We start from the raw sequence: 26,253 nt of genomic DNA on the forward strand, positions 1-26,253 counted from the left end.
TGGTGGAGGGCATGAAGCCGGTGGACTGTATTATCTTGATGGTGGTGGACGAACGTCAACGGCTCTTCAGTCATCCATTTCTCCTCTCCAGTGGCACTGTAGATTTGGTCATCCTTCGCTGAAAGTGTTGCAGTCCTTAGTCCCTTCATTGAGTCAACTTTCTGTTTTAGATTGTGAGTCTTGTCAGTTTGGGAAACACCATCGTGTTCCCTTTCGTTCTAGGGTCGATAACCGTGTGTCGAGTCTTTTTTCTTTAATTCATTCAGATGTTTGGGGTCCTTATAAAGTGATGTCATATAATGGATACCGATATTTTGTTATTTTTGTTGATGACTGTTCAAGAATGACGTGGCTCTATTTAATGAAAGAAAGAAGTGAATTATTTTCCATCTTCCAGAAATTTTATGCTGAGATCCACAATCAATTTGGTGTTCACATCAAAATTTTCCGTTCTGATAATGGTCGTGAATACTTGTCTTCATCTTTTCGAGAATACTTGGACCAACATGGCATTATACACCAAACTTCATGTACCTATACTCCGCAACAAAATGGGGTTGCTGAGAGAAAGAACCGCCATCTTGTAGAAACGGCACGCTCCCTCATGCACCACATGAATGTTCCCAAAACTTTTTGGAGCGATGCAATGCTCACCTCTTGTTTCTTAATTAATCGGATGCCCACGTCTATCCTTGATGGTCGTTCTCCTTTTAGTGTCTTATTCCCCAACATGTCTCCGTTTCCGCTTTCTCCTCGGGTATTTGGGTGTGTCTGCTTTGTTCATAATCTGAGTCCCGGGACTGACAAGTTAGATGCACGTTCCATGAAGTGTATCTTCCTTGGTTATTCCCGAACTCAGAAAGGATACAAGTGTTATCATCCTAGTTCTCGTTGTTCCTTGGTATGTGCTGATGTTACATTCTTTGAGTCTACTCCGTTCTTCGTGGGGTCCAGTGCTGCTGCTTCCCCCACATCACCACCTCCTCTTCCTCTTCCTGTGGCTGATCCACCTCCTCTGGTTCCAGTCATGCCTACGTCCTTGCCTCCGGTGCCACCATTGGTTGACCGTCCACCCATCCGTCACGTGTATACACATCGCCCACGTGTACCGGCTGCAGCTCCTCCAGCTTCATCACCGTCGACAGATCCAGCTCCAGCTTCGACACCAGCCTCCGACCTAGATCTTCCTATTGCCTTACAGAAAGGTAAGCGTACTTGCACCCTTCACCCTATTTCCAATTTTGTTTCACTTACCCACCTCTCCGCTTCCCATCGCCAGTTCATATCTTTGTTATCCTCCGTGGTTGTTCCTAAGGATGTCCAGGAAGCCCTTACCTCTCCAGAGTGGTGCCGTGCTATGGAAGAAGAGCTCTCTGCTTTGCATCATAATCACACTTGGGATCTCACCGCTCTTCCTCCTGGGAAGCAGGCTGTCGGTTGTAAGTGGGTGTATAGTGTTAAGTACTTGCCAGATGGTCGTGTTGAGCGCCTGAAGGCGCGGCTGGTTGCCAAAGGGTACTCCCAAACCTATGGCATTGACTACACGGAGACGTTCTCCCCGGTTGCTAAGATAGGGTCAGTTCGTGTCGTCATCTCTCTTGCAGCTATGTCTGATTGACCTCTCCATCAGCTCGATATCAAAAATGCCTTTTTGCATGGTGATTTGCTCGAGGAGGTCTACATGGAGCAACCACCCGGGTTTGTTGCTCAGGGGGAGGATGGTAAGGTATGCAGACTTAAGAAGGCTATTTATGGACTTAAACAGTCCCCTCGAGCATGGTTTGGTAGGTTCAGTGAGGTGGTCAAGAAGTTTGGTATGAAACAGTGCCAAGTTGATCACTTTGTCTTCAGTCTTGACTCTTCGGCAGGTAAAATAATATTGGTGGTGTATGTGGATGATATCGTTGTGACTGGGAATGATAAAATGGGCATTGACAGATTGAAGGCATTCCTACAGGAACACTTTCAGACAAAGGACCTTGGCAAGTTGAAATACTTTTTGGGCATAGAGGTAGCAAGATCTAAGCATGGCATTAATTTGTGCCAGAGGAAATATGTGCTTGATTTACTGGAAGAAACAGGATTGTTGGGTACTAAACCGGCTGAGACACCTATGGAAACAAATACGAGGCTGAGCAGTGATATAGGTGAAGTGTTTGAAGAGGCTGGCAGATACCGACGACTTGTAGGCAAACTAAACTATCTAACCATTACTCGGCCAGATATTTCATTTGCGGTTAGTGTGGTGAGTCAGTTCATGCAGAAACCTTTGGTCCCACATTGGAATGCAGTGCTAAGGATTGTGAGGTATCTGAAAGGAGCTCCTGGTCGTGGTTTGCTGTACAGAAGTGGTGGAAAACTGGTAGTAGAAGGATACACCGATGCTGATTGGGCAGGTTCTATGTCTGATAGACGATCTACCACAGGCTATTGCACCTTTCTGGGGGGTAACCTGGTAACATGGAAAAGTAAGAAGCAAACAGTTGTGGCAAGAAGCAGTGCAGAAGCGGAATATAGGGCCATGGCACATACTGCTTGTGAACTAGTGTGGCTGAGGAACCTTCTACAAGAGATAGGATATGACATCAGTACTCCAATGAAGCTCTACTGTGACAATCAGGCAGCGGTTCATATCTCTTCCAATCCAGTGTTTCATGAAAGAACCAAGCACATCGAAGTTGACTGTCATTTTGTGAGAGAGAAGGTGCTGAATGGGGTGATAGAAACTGCATATGTTAGTACGGGAAACCAGTGGGCAGACTTGTTTACAAAAGGCTTGAGTCGGGGGAGAGTGGACTACATATGTAACAAGCTGGGATTATATGATATATACTCACCAGCTTTAGGGGGAGTGTTAGTGGTGTTAGTGAAGGGGTATTTCAGTCTTTGTACTTGTTGAGAATGCTGATGTGTACTGTTATGTTAGTTCGAGTGCCTCTTACTTAAAGAAGGGCACTCAAGTCTTTTCCAATAAGTCAATAATATAATAATAGGTCTGGCCGAATCAAGGGATGTACTTTTTTCCCTAATTCGAACCAGCCTTTCTCTCTTTTCTCTCTTCTCTCTTTTCTTCTTTCCTCTCCTACTTCTTGCTGTCTACTTTACTCTACAGTCAACGAACAAGACAGAATTCTATGGCAGGTCAAACTTCAACAGTAGCAATGTAATTCAGTCATGGGTTACTGGTTCAGTTTAGGAATGATTTAAACATCCCACCAACCAAATAGGTGCAATAATCACTGAAAATTATTAATAAATTAAGATTAGAACACAAATACACACCTTGGATGGGCACTTACTACTCATCAGTGTATGAAGATTTTTCATTTCACCAGCATCATTGCTTGGTGTACAACCCTCATCATCAGAACATGATAATTGGTTTAGCTGATAAGGTTCCATGGAGTTATAGTCGTAACCTGGATCTAAGAGATGGATCTCATGGTCATCAGTTGAAAGACCAGTTTCAGTCCCACACATGGTACAATTATCACTGGCATCTGCACCAAGGGATCTACTACAACTTGTAGCTTTTTCACAAGTATTCCTTGAGATAACAAAACTTGTGAGAGTCTTTTGCATTGGATCAGCAGGACCAAGTTTGTCAAAATGAGACATTCGCAGGCCTGCCAAAAAGAATCAGATTCCATCATATTGGATTAGTATGCCATAAATAAGGAAATTAATAAAACATCTCTTGACCAAAATATTGTATATGCCACATTGTATACATATCTTAATTTGGATGGTCAAGACATGGAAATCACAACCATTCTAAGCCACAGTACACAAACTATGAAATCAATAACAAGGGTAAGTTTTTTAGTCAATCAGGAAAACAGACAAACAAAACATGGTCAATCAAAGGACCCATCCTCAGTTGTGGAAGACCATCCCAACATTATACTCCAAAAAAAAAGATTCATCAAGTAATTATAAGAAGAGATATAGCATCTTTAATGTGACGTCACATCTACCAAGATCCCTCCTCACAACTTTTCCAGCTAATAACTAACTGTGAGTAACCTTGCACTTCCAGCCTCCATAAATCCAGTATACATCAATCTCAATCTTCGCAGTAAAGCTAAAACCTCTGCCTTCATAGCAGTTTCATTACTTAATCCTAAAAGGCCCTACCTGCCCCCCACTATCCTTGATTTCCAAAGAGCACCCATCAAAGTTTATTTGATAGCTCTTTGAGACAGAGGGAACCAACTTTGCAAAGGGATTTCTCTCCTGATGGAAGTTCTTGAAATTTCAAGAGAGCCCCTCATAATATCATCGTTTTAATAAACTTTGAAGTCATTCCATCTATAGATCTGAGCTGAAGAGTGATTAGGAGTCTCTAGACCTATACAAGGTCACAAGGTCATATAATTGCTTGTATAGGAGTGTGTCAGTTATCTAATTGAAGTGCCATAAGAAAACAAACAGAAATACATCTATATTAGTTAAGCAAATACCAGATCAGCAATGTGCCTCCACTTAAGGTTCCAAGTTTAAAGCATAAAACACAGCATATTAAGTTGGCATTTTCCATAAGAAAAATGGCGTGGACCGCGTGGCAGACAGCATAATAAATAAATAAATATGAGCATAAAGTGAAGCATCAATTCATTCTCAAATTGATTATTCTGGTCACATCCTAATGGAAATAATGGACATCCTGGATACTAATTACTCCAGTTTAGCAGCTTAGCAATAACCAAGGGTGCTGCACTCTTAGTGGAAGTTCTTTGCATTTTTTTACCTGTTAGGTACTGTATCGAACAAGTACCTATTAAAGGGGGTACCTATTAAAGAGTGATAATCAGATAAAATATGCTTTCATCAAATAAGCCACAAGTACCTTACCATATTTGTCATCCATTGGCTCCAAAATATAAAAATCAAAATTATTTTGCTGTCCAAATTATCAAGCCCAGGATTTAAAGTATCGATACACCCAATATGCACAAACAGGCGTATCAGGTGCTTCGATGCTTAATAACTTTTTTTGTTTTTTTTTTTTTAAATTGCTTCAGGGGATCGGTTTTAGGCATGTCTACCCCCTGAAACCACTCAAAATCCAAAACACCCCTTATTTGGGGTATCGGAGACAGATATACGATACAATACCCCCAATACGTGGTGTATCATGTCAAAATTTTGAACCTTGATCAAGCCAACGATTGATAAACATAGTAGAAAATTCACACTTGGAAATGCGAGGATGTTCATTGAATCATTAACCCATTGTAAAATACTGCAAATACAACAAAATTAAGCAAACTATATCCAATTTGATAACAATTGCATGACAAACATAGATCACCAAAATGCAAGTTGTTTACCCTACCAATGAGTCTCAAAGAAAGAGGAAGCTCAGACTTTAGCAACTTCAAAGCTTGATCTAAGATATCCTCACTTGAGCAAATATATTTTTGCAAAGACACAGCTCTAGTTCGAACCTGTGGATTGCAAATTTATCAGCGAACCTGGGATAACATCTGAATAATTAGATAATGTTGATGGAAATTAATAAGAATTTTCAGGAGAAACTTAACAAAGACTAACATGTAATTTGTTATATTTCCAAAATTACACTAGGGTATTTTATTACTCCCTAATGAATTCTATAGTAACTCTGGAACTTCAACTGCAGCAGTGTAGAAATTAAGTATAAACCATAAAGAAGTCACTAGGCGGAGGGGACAAGAACTTGAAGATCAGAAAGGTACCTCATAGGTTGCAGTTTTCAATTTTAGTGTCAATGTTCGACCACGAAGACCTTCTTGCTGCATGTCATTTGATAATGTCTCTGCAATATCTGCTGCAAAAGAAAAGAGTTTTAAGAGTGAGAATAAAAGCACAAGGTGGCTTACTTGACAAAAGGACCTTAAGTCAAGCGAAGGCATGGTAATTGCAAACAATAGTACTAGTGGACTATATAGTACATACTCATTTGAATGAACACAGCCAAGATGATCTTCAAAAGAACACATATCATTTAAACAAGTTCACCCAATATCTAACCAAATAGATTATCACACCTTTGTTTTAGTGACAGCTACTTCACTGACTTGTAGAAACTTCTAAACATCTTAACTTCCAACTAATGGAATTTTTTTGGATGAAAATGGAAGAATTGATTCTCTATAAAGCAAAGAACACAAGTCAATATGAAAAGAGATTGGTTGAAAGAATGATTAATATGACAAACATGTTAACAGATTGGTTGATATGTGTGGCGAAATATAGAGGGAGAAAAGGAGAAAATTTTCTTTATTGATGATAAAAACATATTGAGCATACAACTTAAATAAGAAAAGATAGGAAAGGCAAACCCCTAGAATCTCTCGCAATCAGGGATTGAATAAATCTTTCCATATGACTTTCCTAAATTTATTCAAATCTAATCCTTCCTAAATTTATTCAAATCTCTTAATCAATCAAATCCTATCTTTCTTAATTTGCCGACACTCCCCCTCAAGTTGGTGCAAAGATATCTATCATGCCCAACTTGCTAACTTGAAGCTCAAATGGCCGTCTCAACAAGCCCTTAGTCAAAACATCTGCAACTTGCTGCGTGGTTGGTACAAACGGAGCGCAAATTATTCCTTCTTCAAGCTTCTCCTTTATAAAGTGTATGTCAATCTCAACATGTTTAGTCCTGTCATGTAGAATCGGATTATGAGCAATGCTGATAGCTGCCTTGTTATCACAATACAATTTCATAGGAAAACTCACTAGTCTCTTAAGATATGCTAGCACCCTCTTTAGCCAAAGAACCTCACACACTCCTTGAGCCATTGATTTGAATTCAGCCTCAGCACTACTTCTAGCAACTACACTTTGCTTCTGCTTCTCCAAGTAACTAAATTGCCCCAAAGAAATGTGCAGTACCCCGAAGTTGACCTTCTATCAGTGATCGAACCTGCCCAATCCGCATCTATATACACCTCAACCCCTCTCTTCTCATTTTTCTTGAAGAAGAGTCCTTTTCCTGGTGTGCCTTTTAGATACTTAAGAATTCGATACACAGCTTCAAGATGTTCTTCGTATGGGGATTGCATAATTTGACTCACCATGCTCACAGCGAAAGCAATATCAGGACGTGTATGTGACAAGTAAATCAATCTTCCTACCAACCTTTGGTATCTACCCGTATCTACTGGAACCTCATCTTTAACTTCTCCAAGCTTAGCATTAACTTCTATCGGAGTGTCTGAAGGTTTGCATCCATTCATTCCAGTTTCTTTCAAGAGATCTAGAATATATTTTTGTTGTGAAACCACAATGCCCTTCTTTGATCTTGCCACTTCCATTCCAAGAAAGTACCTTAGCTAGTCTAAGTCCTTAATCTCGAATTCCTTGGCTAAGCTCTGCTTCAGTCTGCTCATCTCTTCAATATCATCTCCAGTCAAGATTATGTCATCAACATAGACAATCAGAACCGAAACCTTGTCTTTGGTGGATCTCTATGTGAAAAGAGTATGATCAGATTGTCCTTGACTATATCCTTGACTTTTAACGAACCTTGTGAATCTTTCAAACCAGGCTCTGGGAGACTGTTTAAGACCATATAGAGACTTTTTTAGCTTGCATACCTTAGTTCCAAACTTCTCAGTGAAACCAGGTGGAGGCTCCATATATACTTCTTCCTCCAAGTCTCCATTCAAAAAGGCATTCTTCACATCCAGCTGATTCAGTGGCCAATCAAGATTAGTTGCAACAGATAAGAGTACTCGAACTGTATTTAGCTTCGCCACTGGAGAAAAGATCTCAGAGTAGTCCACTCTATATGTCTGAGTAAAGCCTTTAGCTACTAGGTGAGCCTTGTATCTCTCCAAGGATCCATCTGAGTTGGTAAAGCCTTTACCAACAACTGTCTTTCCATCCGACAGATCCACTTTCTCCCAAGTAGCATTCTTTTCCAAAGCTCTCATCTCCTCGAAAACATCTTCTTTCCACTCAGGAACATTTAGAGCCTCCTGGATACTGTTAGGAATGGATACACTAGACACTTGTGAAATAAAGGCACAATATGAAGGTGAAATATTTTTGTGAGATACAAAATTTGACAGAGGATGTTTTGTACAAGACCTAACACCTTTCCTAAGAGCAATGAGAAGATCAAGCTGACTAGAAGAATCAGAATTACATAGAGGAATATTTTCAGGAATTTTTGGAGAATTATCATGAATTTCATGATCCAACCTCTTATTAGATTCTTGTTGATGCTGCGGAATAGTGCCTCTCCTTTTCTGTGCTAGATATTCCCTTGAATATACAAGGCCTTTATATTGTTTCGCACGCATCTCTGTTGTTTCAGCTTTTCATTTTGAGATGGCATTACCAAAGGTTGTTCATTGGTAGACTCAACATTTTCAATATTTAATTCATTTGTTTCCACTAATTTTGTATTTTCTGCCTCACTTTCTTTCGGTGACCGGTTGTGAGGAACATCATTATGGACAAATTCAAACATTAAATCAGAACCATCTAAAAAATCATCTTTACTAGTGTTGCTCTCCCCCTGAAAATGGGAGTTGCTGTAGTACGAGGTTCCTTCAAAGAAGGTGACATCCATAGAAACAAACATCCTTTTCAAAACTGGATCAAAGCATTTGTAACCTCTCTGATTAGTGGGATAGCCTACAAAAATACATTTATGTGCTTTTGGATCAAGTTTTGAACGCTTAGGATCATGGTTATGAACAAAGGCCATACTTCCAAAAATTTTTAAGGGAATGTTTGTCACTAGCCGAGAGTTTGGAAAACAGTCAGTGAAAACCTATATGGGTGTTTTAAAATCCAAAATTCGTGTAGGCAGTCTGTTAATCAAATAAGTGGCTGTTAAAACAGCTTCTCCCCAAAGATACTTAGGAACCTTAGTTTTAAAACTTAGAGCTCTAATAACTTCAAGGAGATGTTTGTTTTTCCTTTCAGCCACCCCATTTTGTTGAGGTGTATTATTACACGAACTTTGGTGTACAATTCCTTTCTCAGCAAAAAAATTCCCTAACACATTGTTAAAAAAATCCTTTCCATTATCACTTCGAAAAATTTTAATCTAAGTCTGAAATTGTGTTTGAACCATGTTGTAGAAATTTTTTAACACAGTTTCAGCATCAGATTTCTCTTTTAAAAGGAAAACCCAAGTGACTCTAGTATGATCATCAATAAAAGTAATGAACCAACGTTTTCCAGAAAAAGTTGTTACTCTAGAAGGACCCCAAACATCACTGTGAATCATGGTAAATGGATTTGATTTTTTATATGGTTGAGACTGAAAAACAGCACGATGATGTTTTGCTAATTCACAAGATTCACACTAGAAAATTGAATGATTTTTATTCATGAATAACTTGGGAAATAGATGCTTTAAATATTGAAAGCTAGGATGACCTAATCGATAATGCCATAACAAAACTGCACCGTCACTAGAAACAGAGATAGAACTGAAACAAGTCTGTCGGTCTTGCCTTCCAAAGGTTGATCCTTTATTAAAGAGGTAGAGGCCACCATCCTGTTTAGCACCCCCAATCATCTTCCCCGAGGTTAAATCCTAAAATTCACAACGAGAAGACCAAAAATTAACTCGACAATTATAATCAAGGGTTAGTTTACTGACAGACAAGAGATTGTATGATAGGTTAGGAACATGCAGAACATCTTTAAGGTTTAGAGAAGGAGAAATAGACACAGTTCCTTTCCCAGCAACAATAGCAAAGGAACCATTTGCAATTTTAACCTTTTGATTCCATGCACAGTGTGTATATGAAGAAAAGAATTGTGAAGTGCCGGTCATATGATTAGTGGCACCTGAATCTAATATCCAAGAGCCATTAGATTTAGTACAAGCAATGGCTGCAGTGAAAAAATTACCTGACTGAGCTAGAGAACAGGATGGGTTAGAATTTCCTAACGACTGAGATTAAAACATTTTATATAAGTGCTCTATTTGTTCCTTTGTGAAAGGAAGAGACTTTGAGGATGATTGCTGCCCTGGATCCGAACTGCTTGCTTGAAACGTGCGGACATCTCCCCTGACTTGTCACTGCCTGATTTTTTCTTCCAACCTATCGGTTTCCGGTGCAGCTTCCAACAGGTTTCCCGAGTATGCCATGGCTTTCTACAACGATCACACCAAGGCTTCTGCTTCCTCCTCGTCTATCTCCTTCTAAGTCTGCACCTTGGGCCACAAGAGCGAACCCTTCATTCTCTGTTTTTGTCTCACTAACATTCTTCAGCATCACTTGTCGCTGTGCTTCTTCTCTATGCACTTCTGAAAAAACTTCTCTTATACTAGGCAAGGGCTTTTGCCCTAAGATACGTCCCTGAACCTCATTGAGTTCTTTATTCAAACCAGCCAAGAAAACAAATACCCGACCTATTTCTATCTTCTTTTTGTACCGAGCACTGTCACTCGGACTTTCCCATTCTTCTTCTTCAAATAAATCCAACTTCTGCCAAACAGCCATCATCTCATTATAATAAGATGTTACTTCACGTTCACCTTGTTGCATCTTCCACATTCGGGTATTCAGTTCAAACAATTGTGAATGATTGTCCAAATCCGAATAGGTTTCCCTAATAGCTTCCCACACATCGCGAGCCATCGGCAGAAACATGAATGGTTTTCTAACCACCGGATCCATAGAGTTGATCAACCAGGCGATAACCATCGAATTTTCAGAACGCCACTGCTTGTACTTTGGATCATCAGTGGCTGGCGGTTTCACTTCGCCGTTCAAATAGACGAGTTTCCCTTTGCCGTCGATCACCAACTGCACGGACTGAGACCACTCGATAAATTTTTTTTCATTCAATTTTTGAATGGTAATTTGAAGAGAATTCTCAGAAAGAGAAATAGCCACTAACTAAATACCTCCCTCCGAAGACGTCACACCGCTGGTAGCATCCAAAGAGGTTGAACCAGAGCCAACCATGGCGGCCTTAAAATTCATGATCGAACCCTAAAGCTCTGATACCATGTGGCGAAATATAGAGGGAAAAAAGGAGAAAACTTTCTTTATTGATGATAAAAACATATTGAGAATACAACTTAAAAAAGAAAAGATAGGAAAGGCAAACCCCTAGAATCTCTCGCAATCAGGGATTGAATAAATCTTTCCCTTAATCCTAGGATATGACTTTCCTAAATTTATTCAAATCTAATCCTTCCTAAATTTATTCAAATCTCTTAATCAATCAAATCCCACCTTTCTTAATTTGCCGACAATATGATATCTAGATATTTGTACAAGGGTGTCATATTGTGTCAGGTATTTCAATTTCTTGACAATAAATCTGATTGAAGGTTACAGCAAAGAGAAGAGAAGAAGAGAAGAAGAGAGAAAAGAAGAGAAGAAGGAAGAAGTGTTGAGGCAATGGAATAGTACTAGCGGCGCCATCTTCATTATAATATATAGGGCGAAAAAAAAATAAGGGAAATGACCCTTGTGCCCCTACTGAGTGATAGTACAATAATAGATTAAAATAAAAAAGGCTTTAATCAGCCATACAGACCCTAACAAACATAAAATCAATTATTTTAACACTTTCAACACTCCCCCTCAAGTTGGAGCGTAGATGTCAATCATGCCCAACTTGTCACACAAATCATTATGTTGCACATGATGAAGGCCTTCGGTGAAGATGTCTGCAAGTTGTTCTTCTAAGCTGACATATGGGGTGCACACTTCTCCACTTACAAGTTTCTCTCTAATAAAATGCTTGTCCACTTCAATGTGTTTCGTCCTATCATGGAGGATTGTATTAGCTGGAATGTTGATAGCAGCCTTATTGTCGCAATAGAGTGGCATAGGGTTGCTAACTGTAAAACCCAGTTCTCCTAATAGATTTCTTATCCACATGATTTCAGCAACTCCATGAGACATAGCTCTATATTCTACTTCAGCACTAGACCTAGCCACCACACTTTGCTTCTTACTTCTCCATGTGACTCGGTTTCCCCCTACAAAGGCACAATATCCACTAGTAGACTTCCGATCATCAACTGCCCCTGCCCAATCAGCATCAGTATATACCTCCACCTTTAAATGTCCATGTTTCTGGAACAACAAACCAGCTCCAGGAAACTTCTTGAGGTATCTGACTAAGGACACCCACTACATAAGCAATATCAGGCCTGGTCATAAACAAATACAATAGTCTCCCTACAAGTCTCTGAAACTTCTTCACATCTTTCAAGAACTCTCCCTGACTGTCTCCCAGATGATGGTTAAGTTCAATTGGTGAGTCAATTGGTCTCACCCCCAGTTTGCTTGTATCTTCTAGTAGATCTAGTACATATTTCAGTTGGAAAATAAAGATGCCCTTGTGAGAGCGGACAACTTCAATTCCAAGGAAATAACGTAAGGGGCCTAGATCTTTCACTTCAAATTGAGTGGCTAAGAACTTTTTTAGTCTCTGTATTTCGACCTCCCAATCTCCTGTGATCACTATGTCATCCACATACACAATTAGAGCTGCAATTTTCCCTTCACCTTTCTTCACAAACAGTATGTGATCTGACTGGCATTGTTTGAACCCCATCTGTTGAACTGCTCAGTGGAACTTACTAAACCAGGCTCAAGGAGATTGTTTCAGCCCATATAAAAATTTTTTTAATTTGCACACTTTCTGTTCACTGCCTTTAGCACAAAAACCTAGAGGTTGGGTCATGTACACTTCCTCTTCTAAGTCACCATTCAAGAAAGCATTTTTGATGTCCAATTGGTGAAGTTCCTAGTCAAGATTTGCCGCCAGTGAAATGAGGATTCTGATAGAGTTCATCTTGGCTACTGGGGCAAAAGTCTCTGCATAGTCCACTCTATATACTTGTGTAAAACCTTTTGCCACCAGTCTGGCCTTGTACCTCTCAACAGTTCCATCAGTCTTGTGTTTAACTGTGAACACCCACTTGCACCCCACTGGTTCCTTCCCTTCAGGAAGATCCACCAACTCCCAAGTGCCATTTTTGTGTAATGCATCAATCTCTTCCTTCATTGCATCTGTCCATTCAGGTTTGGATAAAGCTTCTGCCACATTCTTAGGAACGGGGATACTGTCAACAGAGGAGAGGAATGCACGATATGAAGATGAAATATGATCATAAGACACAGTGAGAGATAGGATGGTTAGTGGTACAAGATCTAACACCCTTTCTCTTAGCAATAGGAACATCAAGATCATTAATGACAGGGGAATCAACATTGAGAGGAGCAGGCATATCAATAGAAGCAAATGTACCTGGCTGTTGGGAAGGATCAACCTCCGGTGAAGCCGATGATGTTGGTTGCATAGTGTCAGGTTCCATAGCTCTTGAACTCTACTGGCTTTTGTGGCGGCGAAGAAAGACACGGAATGGAGGAGGGTCAGGTAGAAGAGATAGTTGAGTCTGAGCCTATTTCTCCTCAGCCCTACTCTCCCCCTAAGGAGAAACCAAGAAGAAATGTTGATTCTCAAAGGACACATGAGAGACAGGATCATAGCAACGGTACCGCTTTTGAGATAGAGGGTAACCAAGGAAGATACAAGGAATAGCACGAGGATCAAGTTTACCCCGAGTAGGTGGCAAGTTATGAACAAAGTAACGACACCCAAAAACACGCATCGGAATGGAGAACAACGGAGCTGTAGGAAACAAAAGCTGATGTGGGGCCTTATACTCTAGTAACCGCGAGGGCATACGGTTGATGATGTACATAGCACACAGAACAACATCCATCCAAAAGCGTTTCGGAACATTCATATGAATTAACAAGCCACGAGCTACTTCAAGAAGATGACGGTTTTTCCTTTCAGCAACACCGTTTTGTTGAGGTGTCCTAGCACAAGAGCTTCGTTGAAGTGATCCACTCAAAGCAAAGAATTCCGTGAGATCACCATGGAAGTATTCCTTTGCATTGTTCGACTGGAAAATATGGATTTCAATTTGAAACTGAGTGAAAACCATGCGTTGAAAGTCTTTCACAATTTTAGGCACTTCCTCTCTAGATCGCATAGGGTAAACCCAGGTGTATCTAGAGTAATCATCGATCAAGGTAATGAAGTACTTATATCCAGCCTCGGTAGGTAGAGTAACAGGGTCCCAAACATCAAAATAAATAATATGAAACGGAAATTCAGATCTTTTATTTCTCAAAGGAAAAGAGCTTCTACAATGTTTACTCAATTGACATGTTTGACACTGCAACTGACTCACTAACAAAGACTCAAACAACTTTGGAAACATAACTTTTAACGACTCAAAAGAAAGATGGCCAAGACGACTATGCCATAAATAGGCTTGACTCTCACTGGACGAACTCAAAGACTCTGTAGCCACAAGACCAACTTTATTCTCCAACACATAGAGGCCACCCATCATGCTTCATCTACCAATCGTCTTCCCCGAGGCCAAATCCTGAAACACACATGAAAACGGATAGAAAGTAACTGAACAGTTCAAGGAGTGAGTAATACTACTAATGGAAAGCAGATTTATAGGTAATTTAGGAACATGTAGTACATTAGAAAGGGTAAGGCCGAGTGGGAGAGATATGGTTCCTTGGCCGGCTATGGTGGAGAAAGAACCATCAGCTAGTCTCACCTTATCTCTCCCAGAGAGAAGATTGTATGCCTGAAATAAGTTTGACTTACCGGTCATGTGGTTTGAGTCTCCGGAGTCAATTACCCAAGGGGAATCAGAGGTACGAGATGACACATGGAAGACAATGGCAGTGTTACCTGAAGCAGATGCAAAAGAGGTAGGAGTAGGACCAGTATCCATCTGGCGAAGAGTCCTACCATATAACTCCAAATGGTCACGGAAGGAGTTGATGATCTCTTCCTTACGGTCAGAACTGGGATGCCTTTCCTGAGTTACCATGGGACTAGTCTCTTGAGATGCCATATTAGCTGAGTTATACCTTTTCAGATTCTGCTGACTTCGTTTCTTGCCCTAATCAGTTGTTGACTTCTTACCCAAATCATGTGCCCATTTAGGTTTTCCATGGAGATCTGGTGTGTCTTGCCTTCTGGCAGTGAGTGCACCAAAGCTTACTCTTATCTGTTCTCTTCTGAGAGTCACCCTTCTTAGAACCACCTCCGACATTAGTATCTGAACTTCCCCAGACAGCTAGAGCAACTAGCTCCCCCTCTATAGAATTCATCACATTTCTTCTACTTTCTTCTAACTGAACCAAGGCATAAACCTCCTAAACTTATGGCAAGTCTTTACTTCCCAAGATCTGCACCCTGATGGACTCATATGAAGGACTCAGCCCCAAGAGGAAGGCAAATACTCGTTGCTGAGACACAAGTGATTTGTATGCCTTTGCATCCTCATCACACTTCCAGTTAACATTCTACTAGTGATCAAGTTCTTTCCATATTGATGCCAGATCTGAATAGTACACCGAGAGACTCCTTTCTCCCTGCTTGCAAGTGGACGATTCAGCTTGCAGTTGGTATTTCTTGGCATGGTGTCTCTGCTCTGAATAGGTGGACTTTGCTTGTTCCCATATTTCACAAGCAGTTTCAGCCCACATAAAAGTTTTCCTCACCTGTGGTAGCATGGAAACCAAGAGTCAAGACATCACCATACTATTTTCTTGGTTCCATCTATCATATTCAGCATTTCCGCTCTTCGGTTCCTTCACTTTCCCATTGATGTATCCTATTTTTCCCCTAGCAATGATGTAGAGTTTTATTCCCCTAGACCATCCAAGGTAATTCAGACCATCAAAGGGAATGACAGCTATGGGGAAACTCATATCTATTCCCCCACTTACCCCATTTTGATTTCCAGAAATCCCTGAAGTAGCAGAATTCTCAGAAGACATGGTCAACACATTTTTTTTTTATCAAAAAATTTCAACTTAGGATCCCTCCTTATATCAGAACGAAAAACTCCACACACAACAAGTGATCAGTCCACCCACACTGCAATTTTTGGACTTAATCTGAACACAAGACCAGCACCAATTTCCAGAAGAAACAAGATGATAAATCTGATTTTCAGGCCTGTACAGAGTAGCAGTCCCAGCCTACTAGTTTTCTCAGCAGGTCTACAAGCAATAATCACAAGGGGAGATCCTTACACACAAGGCATCAAGCCAACAAGTAGAGAAAACAGGTCATACGTGACCTACAGCAGCCTTTCATAGGTACAGGATCACACGATCCAAAACAAATAGAGGAAAAACCTCACAAGGGTGTGCCAACATTCAGTGGTTCAGGTCCATTCGTTTTCCTCTTGGTACACGACCAAGGGAAGAGAAGAAAAGAAAAGAAAAAAAAATGGGGCGGCACCAGTTGCAGGTCTGATTCGATCAACCCAGATGTACTCCTCTGTTCTGCCCAGATTCAGCAGCTTGGAGAAGACACTTGATCGCCCAGATTCAATGGCCATGCTCTGATACCATCTTGACAGTAAATCTGATTGAAGGTTACAGCAAAGAGAAGAGAAGAGAAGAGGAGAGGAGAGGAGAGGAGAGAAGAGAAGAGAAGAGAAGGAAGAAGAAGTGTCGAGGCAATGGAACAGTACTGGCGGCGCCAGCTTCATTATAATATATAGGGCGAAAAAATAAAAAGGGAAATGACCCTTGTGCCCCTACTGAGTGATAGTACAATAATAGATTAAAATAAAAAGGCTTTAATCAGCCAAACAGACCCTAACAAACATAAAATCAATTATTTTAACACTTTCAACACAATTTTTAGAGTCAATTTCATATCTGATACCTTGTCTAGCAATGTCTTTCCCATATCTGGGTAACATAGATTGGTTGAAAGAATGGTGTACTCAAGATGAATAGAGGTTTTTCTCTTATCAATAACAAAATTTATTAAAAGAAAAAGGAATACAACTTCAATAATAGCTGAGAAAAGAAGGATCCAAAGAAAAGAAAATAGCAGAAGGCCAAGGCAAGACCAATAAAAATCCAACCCCATACACCAATAAAAAAGACCCCCAACAAATAAAATGTTCCCTTACTCCCTCTGGCAAGCAAATCAGCAACAAAATACACAATTCTTGGGTTCAGCTGAAATAGGAATTCATCCCAACTGCCAAAGCCTTCACCTCTCTAGTAGATGACTAAGAATTTTTGTTAAGGTAGACTCAAACAATGCTCTTTGTTTGAGGTGGGCAGCTTTCAGGAGTACGAGTTTACTAGTACGGATCATCATGTTCAGCTGTAAATGTTATTTTCTGCATAATCATTGGAAAATCTACTCACAGGATCCTAAAATATGCTAATATTTCCTATCAACATAAAAAATAAAATTGCATTGAACATTGAAATGTAGAAAAGTTCATTTGGGTTATTTTAGCATTTTGCTTCCCTCAGACAAGTTTTGGAGGCTGATGAGTTTGAGCATAAGTGGGATTGGCTTTAAGATTGGCAAGAATGTGCCTTATTATAAACATTCCCAGAAGAAACAGATGTGCCTTATTATAAATATCTGTAAGAGACAAAGAGTTTCACTAATTACTTGATTGTTGGCATGCTGCTTTCTATGTTTTGTCCATAAAAAGGACTCAATGACTATTTGCTTACTGAAATCAGAAGTTAAAATTTTGGCAGATAGTTATACAGTAGGCCTTCTTTGAGGAATAGGCAACTTCTTGACTTAGACATTTGATTACCTAACTTCTGATAAAGCAGCTCCTTGTCCTCTGTGGCTGAAAATGTTCTTTCACTACTGATACTTTTTCGCAGCTTAACTTGGGGGCTGTCTGTTCCCCCTAAGCCCAGTCCTGCAGATAGGAAGAAGTCTGCAATAAAAAAGAAATCCATTGTCTAAGATGGAGAACAGATAAAGAATAAAGCATGCATAAAATGCTTGTGATATGCATAACTATGGATCTATAAGCATTGTTTAAAATATCTACATGTTTCTTTATATTTCCATGACATATTTGGTATTTCCATTTGCATGGATACCGATAAAAAATATTACTCAAATGTATCTTGACTTATTCCCAAATGCATTAAAAAATTTTAACAAGTTTTACTTTATTAATTATGTGATATCAGTGCAAGTTTTTAAAATTATATATAATATATATGGCCACAAGCAAAACCCCTTCTGATGCTTGCCTTGTAAATAGGATAAAATATTTCTACATCTCATATTGAAAGAAATTGCAAATGGGGGTACTTTCAATGAAGAATATAAAGAAAAACTGAAAGCAATAACCAGTATGTTAACCTGTCGAAGAACGAGAAAAAAGTGCAAATAGGAAAGCACTCTTTTGCAGCATATCCTCACATGTATTGATCCCAAGGACATTCCTTAATATGTGTTCAGTGACTTTACCAATGCCTCCAATCTGTGCCAAAACTACCAGAAAGAACACTTACGAACATGGCACTTTTATAAAAATTAGTTCAAATTGGAAATAAATAATGCCAAAACTGCTAAGAATACACTCAAGGATTGCAAAAGTACCTTCCTTATGGGGAGTGACGATATAAATGTCATGATGGCCATCCGATCATTTGGTAAAATGAACTGTCCATTTGGCTTGTTTATATCTGAGCAAACCTATGAAAAATATGAAAGAGAATTTCAGGCTCTAGAAAGAACAAGCATTATTTGAAGGGGACTTTTGAAATCAATCGATCGAAACCAAAAAAAAAAAGAAGAATTTTTGAAATCAGATTAGAAGGAAAATTACACATGATGCCTGTAAGGCTTTAATGTTGTTTGGAGCAAAGTGATAGGCAATCAAAAGGAGAGTAGTTCCAATAGGTGCTACAATGAGAGAAAATAAACCTAAGATGGTTTAGGCATGTGCATGGACAATACCATCTACACCAATGAGAAGAACCAATTTAATGAAGGTTGAAGGTTTTAGAAGAGCTAGAAGGTTGAAAAGAATCTAGGTTCAGGTAGCATGAAATGATTTGAAGTCTCACAAACAGAGAATATGTCCCTTGATAGAGTTGAATGGCAAAGCATTCATCCTTACAACTAACTTGGCAGTGCTTCTTCTATGGTCAGAAGACCACTCTTCAGATGCTCAGACAAATATTAAATAAATAATTGCAACTTGGCTGACTTAATGACCATATACTCATACTGCCCCCTATATATGGCAATTCTGTTTATAAATCATAAGTGCATTACTTATGGTCAATCACCATACACCCCCATTACCAGAGAGAATCTTATATCTAAAATTCCAGTGCCAGTGTGCAAAGGGAAAAAAAAGTACATAAAATTCAACCAAGAAAAAGTAGCTGTCAGAAACTTAGAATGTTACTTGCTGTTCATCATTCCAAACACTCATTAGAGAAGGTAAATGCTCCCTACCCCCCAATTCCCCATGCAAGCTTCCCGACAAAAAGATACTATCACTACTCATAGAAAGACAGAAAAACGGGTTCATTAACAAGACTCAAGAACTAGCAAGTTGTTAAATTAATACATTATACTTTACTTTTCTTCAAAAAAAACTGTTAATACCAAGGAGATGATATGACTAACCTATATTTTTTTACTATCAACAGATAATTCTTTTCCAATTGGCTATCAAACATAAATATTTCAAATTTAATCCTCATGTTTTTATCCATTCAGAAAACACAAAGAAAAAGAGACATTATTTTAGTACATCAACTATTTTTCTCGATGACATGAACTGGACATTGTTGAACCTGATCATCCCTTGCATAGTGATGCAAGAATTTCTAGATCAGAAACATGAATCTCTAAACTTCTCTTCAGAAACTGTTCAGGAAAGCATATTATTTCTTGTATTCATCATCCTTAGTAATGCAACTATGTTAGAAGGTAACCAAAACGAACCTTAGCAAGCAAGCGATTTGGTGCCACTCCAGCACTGCATGTAAGACCAGTCTCCTCATAAACACCTTTCCTGAGCTCTTCAGCAATCTAAGCAATGAGATAACAGGAGAAGGGTAACTTGATAAAGGATTATTCAACAAAGCATATAGGAACAATCTTTATTAAAGGAGCAAAGGAAAGGAACCATTTTCTGATTGGTTAATTAGTCCCTTTATATATCAACTTACTTCTTCACTGCTACTGCCCTTTTCTTTGCAAACCTCAGTTATATCAAGGTATGCTTCATCTAGACTAGTAGCCATGAAGTTGGGATCATATTTCTGGAAAACTAAAAAAAGGAACAAAAATAAATATTTAAATTTAGTTGTTAGGAAAACAATAACTTTAAGTAGCATTTTATAATTATCCATATAAGAAGAATTTCTAACCTTTTCTAGTTAACTCACTGTAATAAGCATACTTCTTAAAATTTGTATGAACAAATATCAAGTCCGGGCACAATTTCCGAGCAATGAAACCAGGCATTGCAGCACGAACTCCAAATTTCCGTGCCTAAACATCCAAAGTAATAATATCATATTTTGTTCATGCAGTTAAGTAGTAGAATTTCTATTCTTTAAATTGGAACCTATGATTAAAGTAGAGCATCTACACTGACATATAAATATTTTATGGTAAGTTTCAAATTGTATTAGCTCTTCCATTCTCGGAACTTACAGCTTGCAATTCACACCTCATAATTAGCAGTGGAGATCATGGACATGCTGCCAACAGCCATTGGTTTCCCCTTCAATGAAGGATTCTCCAATGTCTCAACAGCAGCATAAAAAGCATCCATATCTACATGTAGCCAAATCTTTGACAGATCACGGGCAGCTTCTAGCTCTGATATTCTTTTATCAGCTACCTAGGAACAGTACAACCATAGAGTTACAAGTGATCATCAGAAGAAGAAGCAGCATGTCCTTAAAGAGGAAAAGGAGAGGGGATGCTTCAAACAAATATCAATGTTGTTTGTGGATGAACAGTACAATGACAACATTGCAAATGCAAGAGGTTAACACAGATGAATTATAGAAATGCAAGAGGTCATTACATTTGTGTAATGACCAGAATTATACATTGACTACAAACTATGGATTTGTTCAGACATTTTTCCTTTGATGACATTTGGAGGAATTGGTTTTCAGTGGCTTCTAGTTCAGTGCAGAAGACTAAAATACGGTTGGTTTGGGCACCTCCCATTGAAGGCTTCATGAAACTAAACATTGATGGGAGCAGTCAGGGCAACCCAGGCCTTTCTGGAATTGGAGGGACCATAAGAGACAAGGATGGGAATTTAAGAGCACTCTATTCAGGATCAATGGCAAATGGAGACTCCTTAAGGGCTGAACTGTATGCAGTCCTACAAGGTGTACAGATTGCAAGAGAGATAGGGTTGGAGAATTTGGTAATAGAAGGGGACTCCAAGGTGGTAGTGGGCTGGCTTAGAGATCCAGACTCAGTGATATGGTGTTATAAAAATGAAATGAAGAAATTCAAATGGGTAACACAACATATGAATTAGACTATACAATGGGTGGGAAGGGTAATGCATTTGCTGACTATCTAGCCAAGCAAGGAGTAACTGGGGATCAGTTGCATTGGGACCAATTGTAATTTTGTGCTGTTTTTTTTTTCTTTTAAAGAGTGAGGCTGCACCTCACGCCTCCCCTTGGGACGCTTGTAACGGACATTTATCTTTTTGCTGATAATGAAAAAAAAAATCCAATCTTACATTGGAAGTTGAGGCATATATTTCCATTTCCAAGGGTACCAATATGAACTATAACTGAAATCATCATATTCCCTAGTGAAAACTACCAACAATATGTGGAGAGATGAGATGGTATTATAACATGATGGGTTGGCAATAATATCGCAAATATTTTTTTATAGGAAAAGGTAACAATATCGCAAATATGTGGAGCAGTAGTATCATTGCCTGCCAAATGGAAATAATGTTCATTTTGGTCCAGCTCAAAATTCTTTTTGGATGTGACATTAATCCTAGTTTTATTTATGTAATAGATTATTCAGTTGATCTATTAGAATCATGTACAAATTCTGTGAGTTTTAATTTTGCTTGAACTTACTATATTGACTATTATGCAGCTTTAGCTCTTAAAGCCTAAAGGACAACTTCGAAACTTTTTTTATTGGTGACTATGAAATAATATATTAATGAATAAAAGAATGATTATGTGCAGAATGCCACGCATCCCAAAGAAAATAGAACGCCATGCACTCTATCAAGGCAATTGACCCTCACCCCACATTTAGATGAAATACTTCCCAATAGAAAACTCTAATTTTAGGGGGCAAGGCCTTTCCATACTGCTTTCACTAGGAATGCCACCAAGACTAAGGAAAGGAGGAGAAAGAGCACAACAAAAGGAGAAAGACAAGAAAGAGACAAAAGATTTTAGGACCCAAACCCTATGATCTTATCCAATCGAGTGGTGGCTCGGTTGGTACATAAACTGGGTAGTCCTAGAATAGATGCGGTTTCGAGCCCCGCTATCAGCTCTCACCACCATTTGAAGAAGAGTTATATTAAATAGTTGCTGAAAAGAGTGTTGTATTATGCCAGGAAAAAAAAAAAGATTTACGGCCCCTATGGGGGCACAAGGCCTGAGTTTCAATACCACAAAAAAAACTACAATCTTCAATTGAATTATCAAGGAAGATTTCACCAAATAATTGGTGATGTGTACAATAAGTAGAGTTTCACACTCCCCTAAGCCTCCCCTAAAACCAATGTCCCAAGCAAGCCCTGACTCACAAAAAACAATGCATTAGGATAGGGTCAACGAGTTTAATGCAAGAAAGATTGGGGAGGTTGGAAAATTTCTGCTTAAAAGGCATATTCCCCTACCTTAGGTCCTTCCAAAATCAGATATTATTCCCTGAAGATACAGCATACCTGACAAAAGGTAAGAAGAGAGGCAGTGGAGCCAAAATAACTTTCCAAGGAGAAGACCAATCTAGCAGATTATCCAATGTCTCAACCATTTCCTTGGAAACCATTAATACTCTTGACCAGAACATGCTATAATTTATCTAACTCAAAAGGGAACCTCCATGACCATTTCCCTAACAAAGAGGAATTCCTGGCACTAGTCTTCCCACCCCAATCCCTCTTTCCACCTTCCTCCTAATACCATCTTATAGGATTTATCATTATGATTCTGCACATTGAGCATGCACATTTTCGAGAGAAAAAAAAAATGTAGAAAGAAAGAATGAGGTAAATATTATTTTGTTCTCACAATCACCCCATTTCCGTCAACCTTTTCAAAACAAGAGAGGGTACACATTATACTAACAATAGCAACAAGTACTGCCAAGTCCCTATTCTACTTAGTATAAGCAAAGTTACATACAATTACACAAACAACAGGTACACAACATGTATATGTTTTTCATGCATACCCCTTGATAATGAGATATATCCATCGCTGTGAGCTTTGCACATTGAATACGCATATTCTCAATCTTCTGTCTTATGAACTCCTCTTTGCGTTCCTCATTCTCAAAATATTTGGATCCTTTACTCGTTTCATATATTATCCTCTGAACTTTCTCTTTGTCAACTCCATCCATCCCTGAAACATATGTGATAGTCTAGTATCATAATCTCCATGAGCATAGCAAAGTGACCACCTTGTTATATTATCGATAAGGAGGGAGATTAAAGAAAGATATTGCCCATCAAGAAAAAAGTTCAATGTACAAAATAGAGATGTTCTTCTAGAGTGTTGTACAATGATAAAAATCAATTAAATTGAAATCGATATTTTACAAGCAACTAGAAGATTAACTATGCTTAAGACTGTCAAGATAAATAAGTGTTGCAAGAGAAGGAAAGAAAAATTAGAAATAAATGCACTCTTGGGAATATAGGGGAAGCCAGGAACCAAGATTATTGTTTCCATATGCACCTTTAATAATGATTGAACCACCGACTGGGTAATTTTTCATGCGTTGAATGCTCAAGGACATGTGAATAAGGATGGTAATCCAGACCCAACCCGTTGAACCAGCCCAAACCTGACCTATTTACTTAGCGGGTTCATTCGCCCGTTGGGTCAACTTAAATAGGTTGGGTTGTGTCAGGCTGTGGGTTCCCAACAGATTAACCAGATATGAATGATACAACTACTCAAGTCAAAAGAGACAACCTGTGATGTCATAATTAAAAAATAAAATACGAAAGTTACAGAAAAGTTTAGGAAATGATAAAAGAACGGAACATATCTCTCATGTTATATGCTCATCATATTAAACAAAATTAAGTGTGATAAAAAAATTATTTTTATCTATTTTTATATGTTAAAACATATTTAACAAAATTAGATGACATGCCGCAGTAGAAATGGCTAATTCACTGACCTGTTGGCAAACGCAACCAACTCAGTCAACTATTTGAACCAGCCTATTGGCAAGGATAACTTGTTCAGTCAATTGGTTGAACCATCCCGTTGGCAAGACCAACTGGTTCTTTCAACTGGCTAGACCAGTTGGTTCAACTTGTAACCATCATTTTAGACTGGTCCAACCGGACAGGTCAGTATGGTGATGGAGTTGACAGTTCTGGATTGACCAGTTCTCTGAACCTTTAGCAAGGTTAATCAGTCCAGCCAACCGGTCAAACCATCCACTTCAACATATGACCATAGTTAGACTGATCCAGCTGGATGACCCACCAATGGAGTTAACCACTCTGGACCGGCCAGTTCTCTAAACTGCTAGCAAAGTTTTCTTTTTATCAGCAACTTTCAGTAAAAAAAAAAAAAAAAAAAAGAAAGAAAGAAAAGGAAGTACAATGGACTAGGGAGGGGTAAACTCTCTTAACCCTCCCCAAGAAAAGTACATACAAGGCAATTACAAAATGGCCCAAAATAAATGTTCCCTTCCCACCCCTTGTTTAGCAAGGGTATCTGCAAATGTATTAGCACACCTTTTTACCCAATGTAACTGAATCTCCACACCTTGTGCTAGCTGGTTGAACAATCTTTTTTCATTACCATATTTCCATAGACCAATTTCCTTTCTTTGCAGCCATCCTATGACCAGTTTTGAATCCCCTTCAATAATGAGCTTTTGGCAGCCCAACTCTTTTGCCCTCTTAATTCCTTCCATCACAGCTAAGTGTTAGACAGTTGTATGCCCTTAGCTTCAATCAGAATTATGTACATTATGAATTTATTGTAAATGAATAAAGTACACATTTGATTCATGTTCCTGTGGTGTGTTTCTGTGTAATACCCTTAAACTGGACACTTAATGAGACTTGTGTTAGTTTAGAACGCTCACAGCCATTGGGTAAGTCTGGGGAGATTTATCCTGCCAAGGCTGAAACCGGTGTGCGGCCAACTGTTGGGGTGGCTTGTCTCATCTACCAGGGTGAGACCCGAAGCACATGCAGTGTAGGATTAATAGAACCTTTGAATCGGACCAGATTTCCAATATTGCCCTGGACCTTGGAGATAGATGGGTAAAACTGGAAAGTTACACCTAACCCCTGGACTCGATTATGATACTACACTAGGTGTCGGATTGGGTTGTCTTTGATGTACCAATCAGTGAGATTCTTAGTGGGGGTCAAAACCTGGGTATGTTGGGACAGTCCGAAAATTCATCTGAGTGGGTGATCATAGTGACAGGATCAGCCCCTTTGTCGGACAAAGGTAATGATCGGGGATGCACTTTCTCTTATGGAAATCAAGACTGCCGGCAGCCGATTTCAATTGTTGAGATTTTGTTTTGCAAAATATATTTATATAAAGATATATATATATATATATATATATATATAAGTTATGATTTCGAAATGATTTGCAAAAGGTTTTAATTCCCGGGATCCATGTAAGCGGAGAGTGCAACACTGTTCATTGCAGTCGAGGGAGAGGTCCTCCCTTGTCAGGTAGTGTTTGATCATTATGGGCTGAGAGGTTAAGTGTAAGACCATTGAGGATAATACCTGATGGGCTAATCTTGCATCTGCCCACAAGTCCCTGGGTGTTACAAGGTGGCTTGGCCCAGGGACCACTTAGGGTAAGTGTTGGGCCCATAGAGCCCGTAAGATGGGTTTCAGAGGGTGCACTGTCCATAACAGTGTATTCGGCCAGGCCTTGTAACAAAGGCTGGGCTGAACCCATGTGGCTGATGTGTAGATCAATGTTTGGGTCCCACGCCATACAAGGAAGCCCAACTGGGCAGCAGTTTGGAAGGCTAAGTGAGTACATAACCTTAAATGGGCCTTAAGCCCATTTCGAACTGGCTGATTTGATCAGTCAATTAAAGGGGGTGAATTCTGAGATGGATCAGCTGATAGGATTGGGCCTAGACCCTATCCACTTAGAGAGTCCAAGATCTAAATGAGATTTAGATCTGGAAGCCTCCTAATTAGATTAGGAG

General features: G+C 39.2%; 1 protein-coding gene across 4 annotated transcripts in view; it reads right to left on the reverse strand.

Annotated features, from left to right (window-relative positions):
- The window catches only part of LOC104590383 (DNA/RNA polymerases superfamily protein), a 47,380-nt gene that overhangs the window by 4,978 nt on the left and 16,149 nt on the right, over positions 1-26,253 (reverse strand). The window contains exons 2-12 of one of the 4 annotated variants that reach the window (XM_019196515.2): positions 23,266-23,438; positions 20,525-20,698; positions 20,220-20,343; positions 20,019-20,119; positions 19,792-19,878; positions 18,430-18,525; positions 18,190-18,310; positions 17,624-17,752; positions 5,721-5,809; positions 5,339-5,450; positions 3,283-3,626 (exon numbers count right to left, since the gene is read on the reverse strand). In XM_019196515.2, coding sequence (XP_019052060.2) covers positions 3,283-3,626; positions 5,339-5,450; positions 5,721-5,809; positions 17,624-17,752; positions 18,190-18,310; positions 18,430-18,525; positions 19,792-19,878; positions 20,019-20,119; positions 20,220-20,343; positions 20,525-20,698; positions 23,266-23,438 — 1,550 coding nt within the window. Of the gene's footprint in view, positions 1-3,282; positions 3,627-5,338; positions 5,451-5,720; positions 5,813-17,623; positions 17,753-18,189; positions 18,311-18,429; positions 18,526-19,791; positions 19,879-20,018; positions 20,120-20,219; positions 20,344-20,508; positions 20,699-23,265; positions 23,439-26,253 lie in introns of all 4 variants that reach the window. The other 3 variants (XM_010249034.3, XM_088894141.1, XM_088894140.1) reach the window with 3 other exon arrangements.

The sequence above is a fragment of the Nelumbo nucifera genome, chromosome 1 (assembly GCF_055504915.1).
Source record: "Nelumbo nucifera cultivar China Antique chromosome 1, China Antique-T2T, whole genome shotgun sequence".
In the NCBI taxonomy this organism is placed as follows: domain Eukaryota; kingdom Viridiplantae; phylum Streptophyta; class Magnoliopsida; order Proteales; family Nelumbonaceae; genus Nelumbo; species Nelumbo nucifera.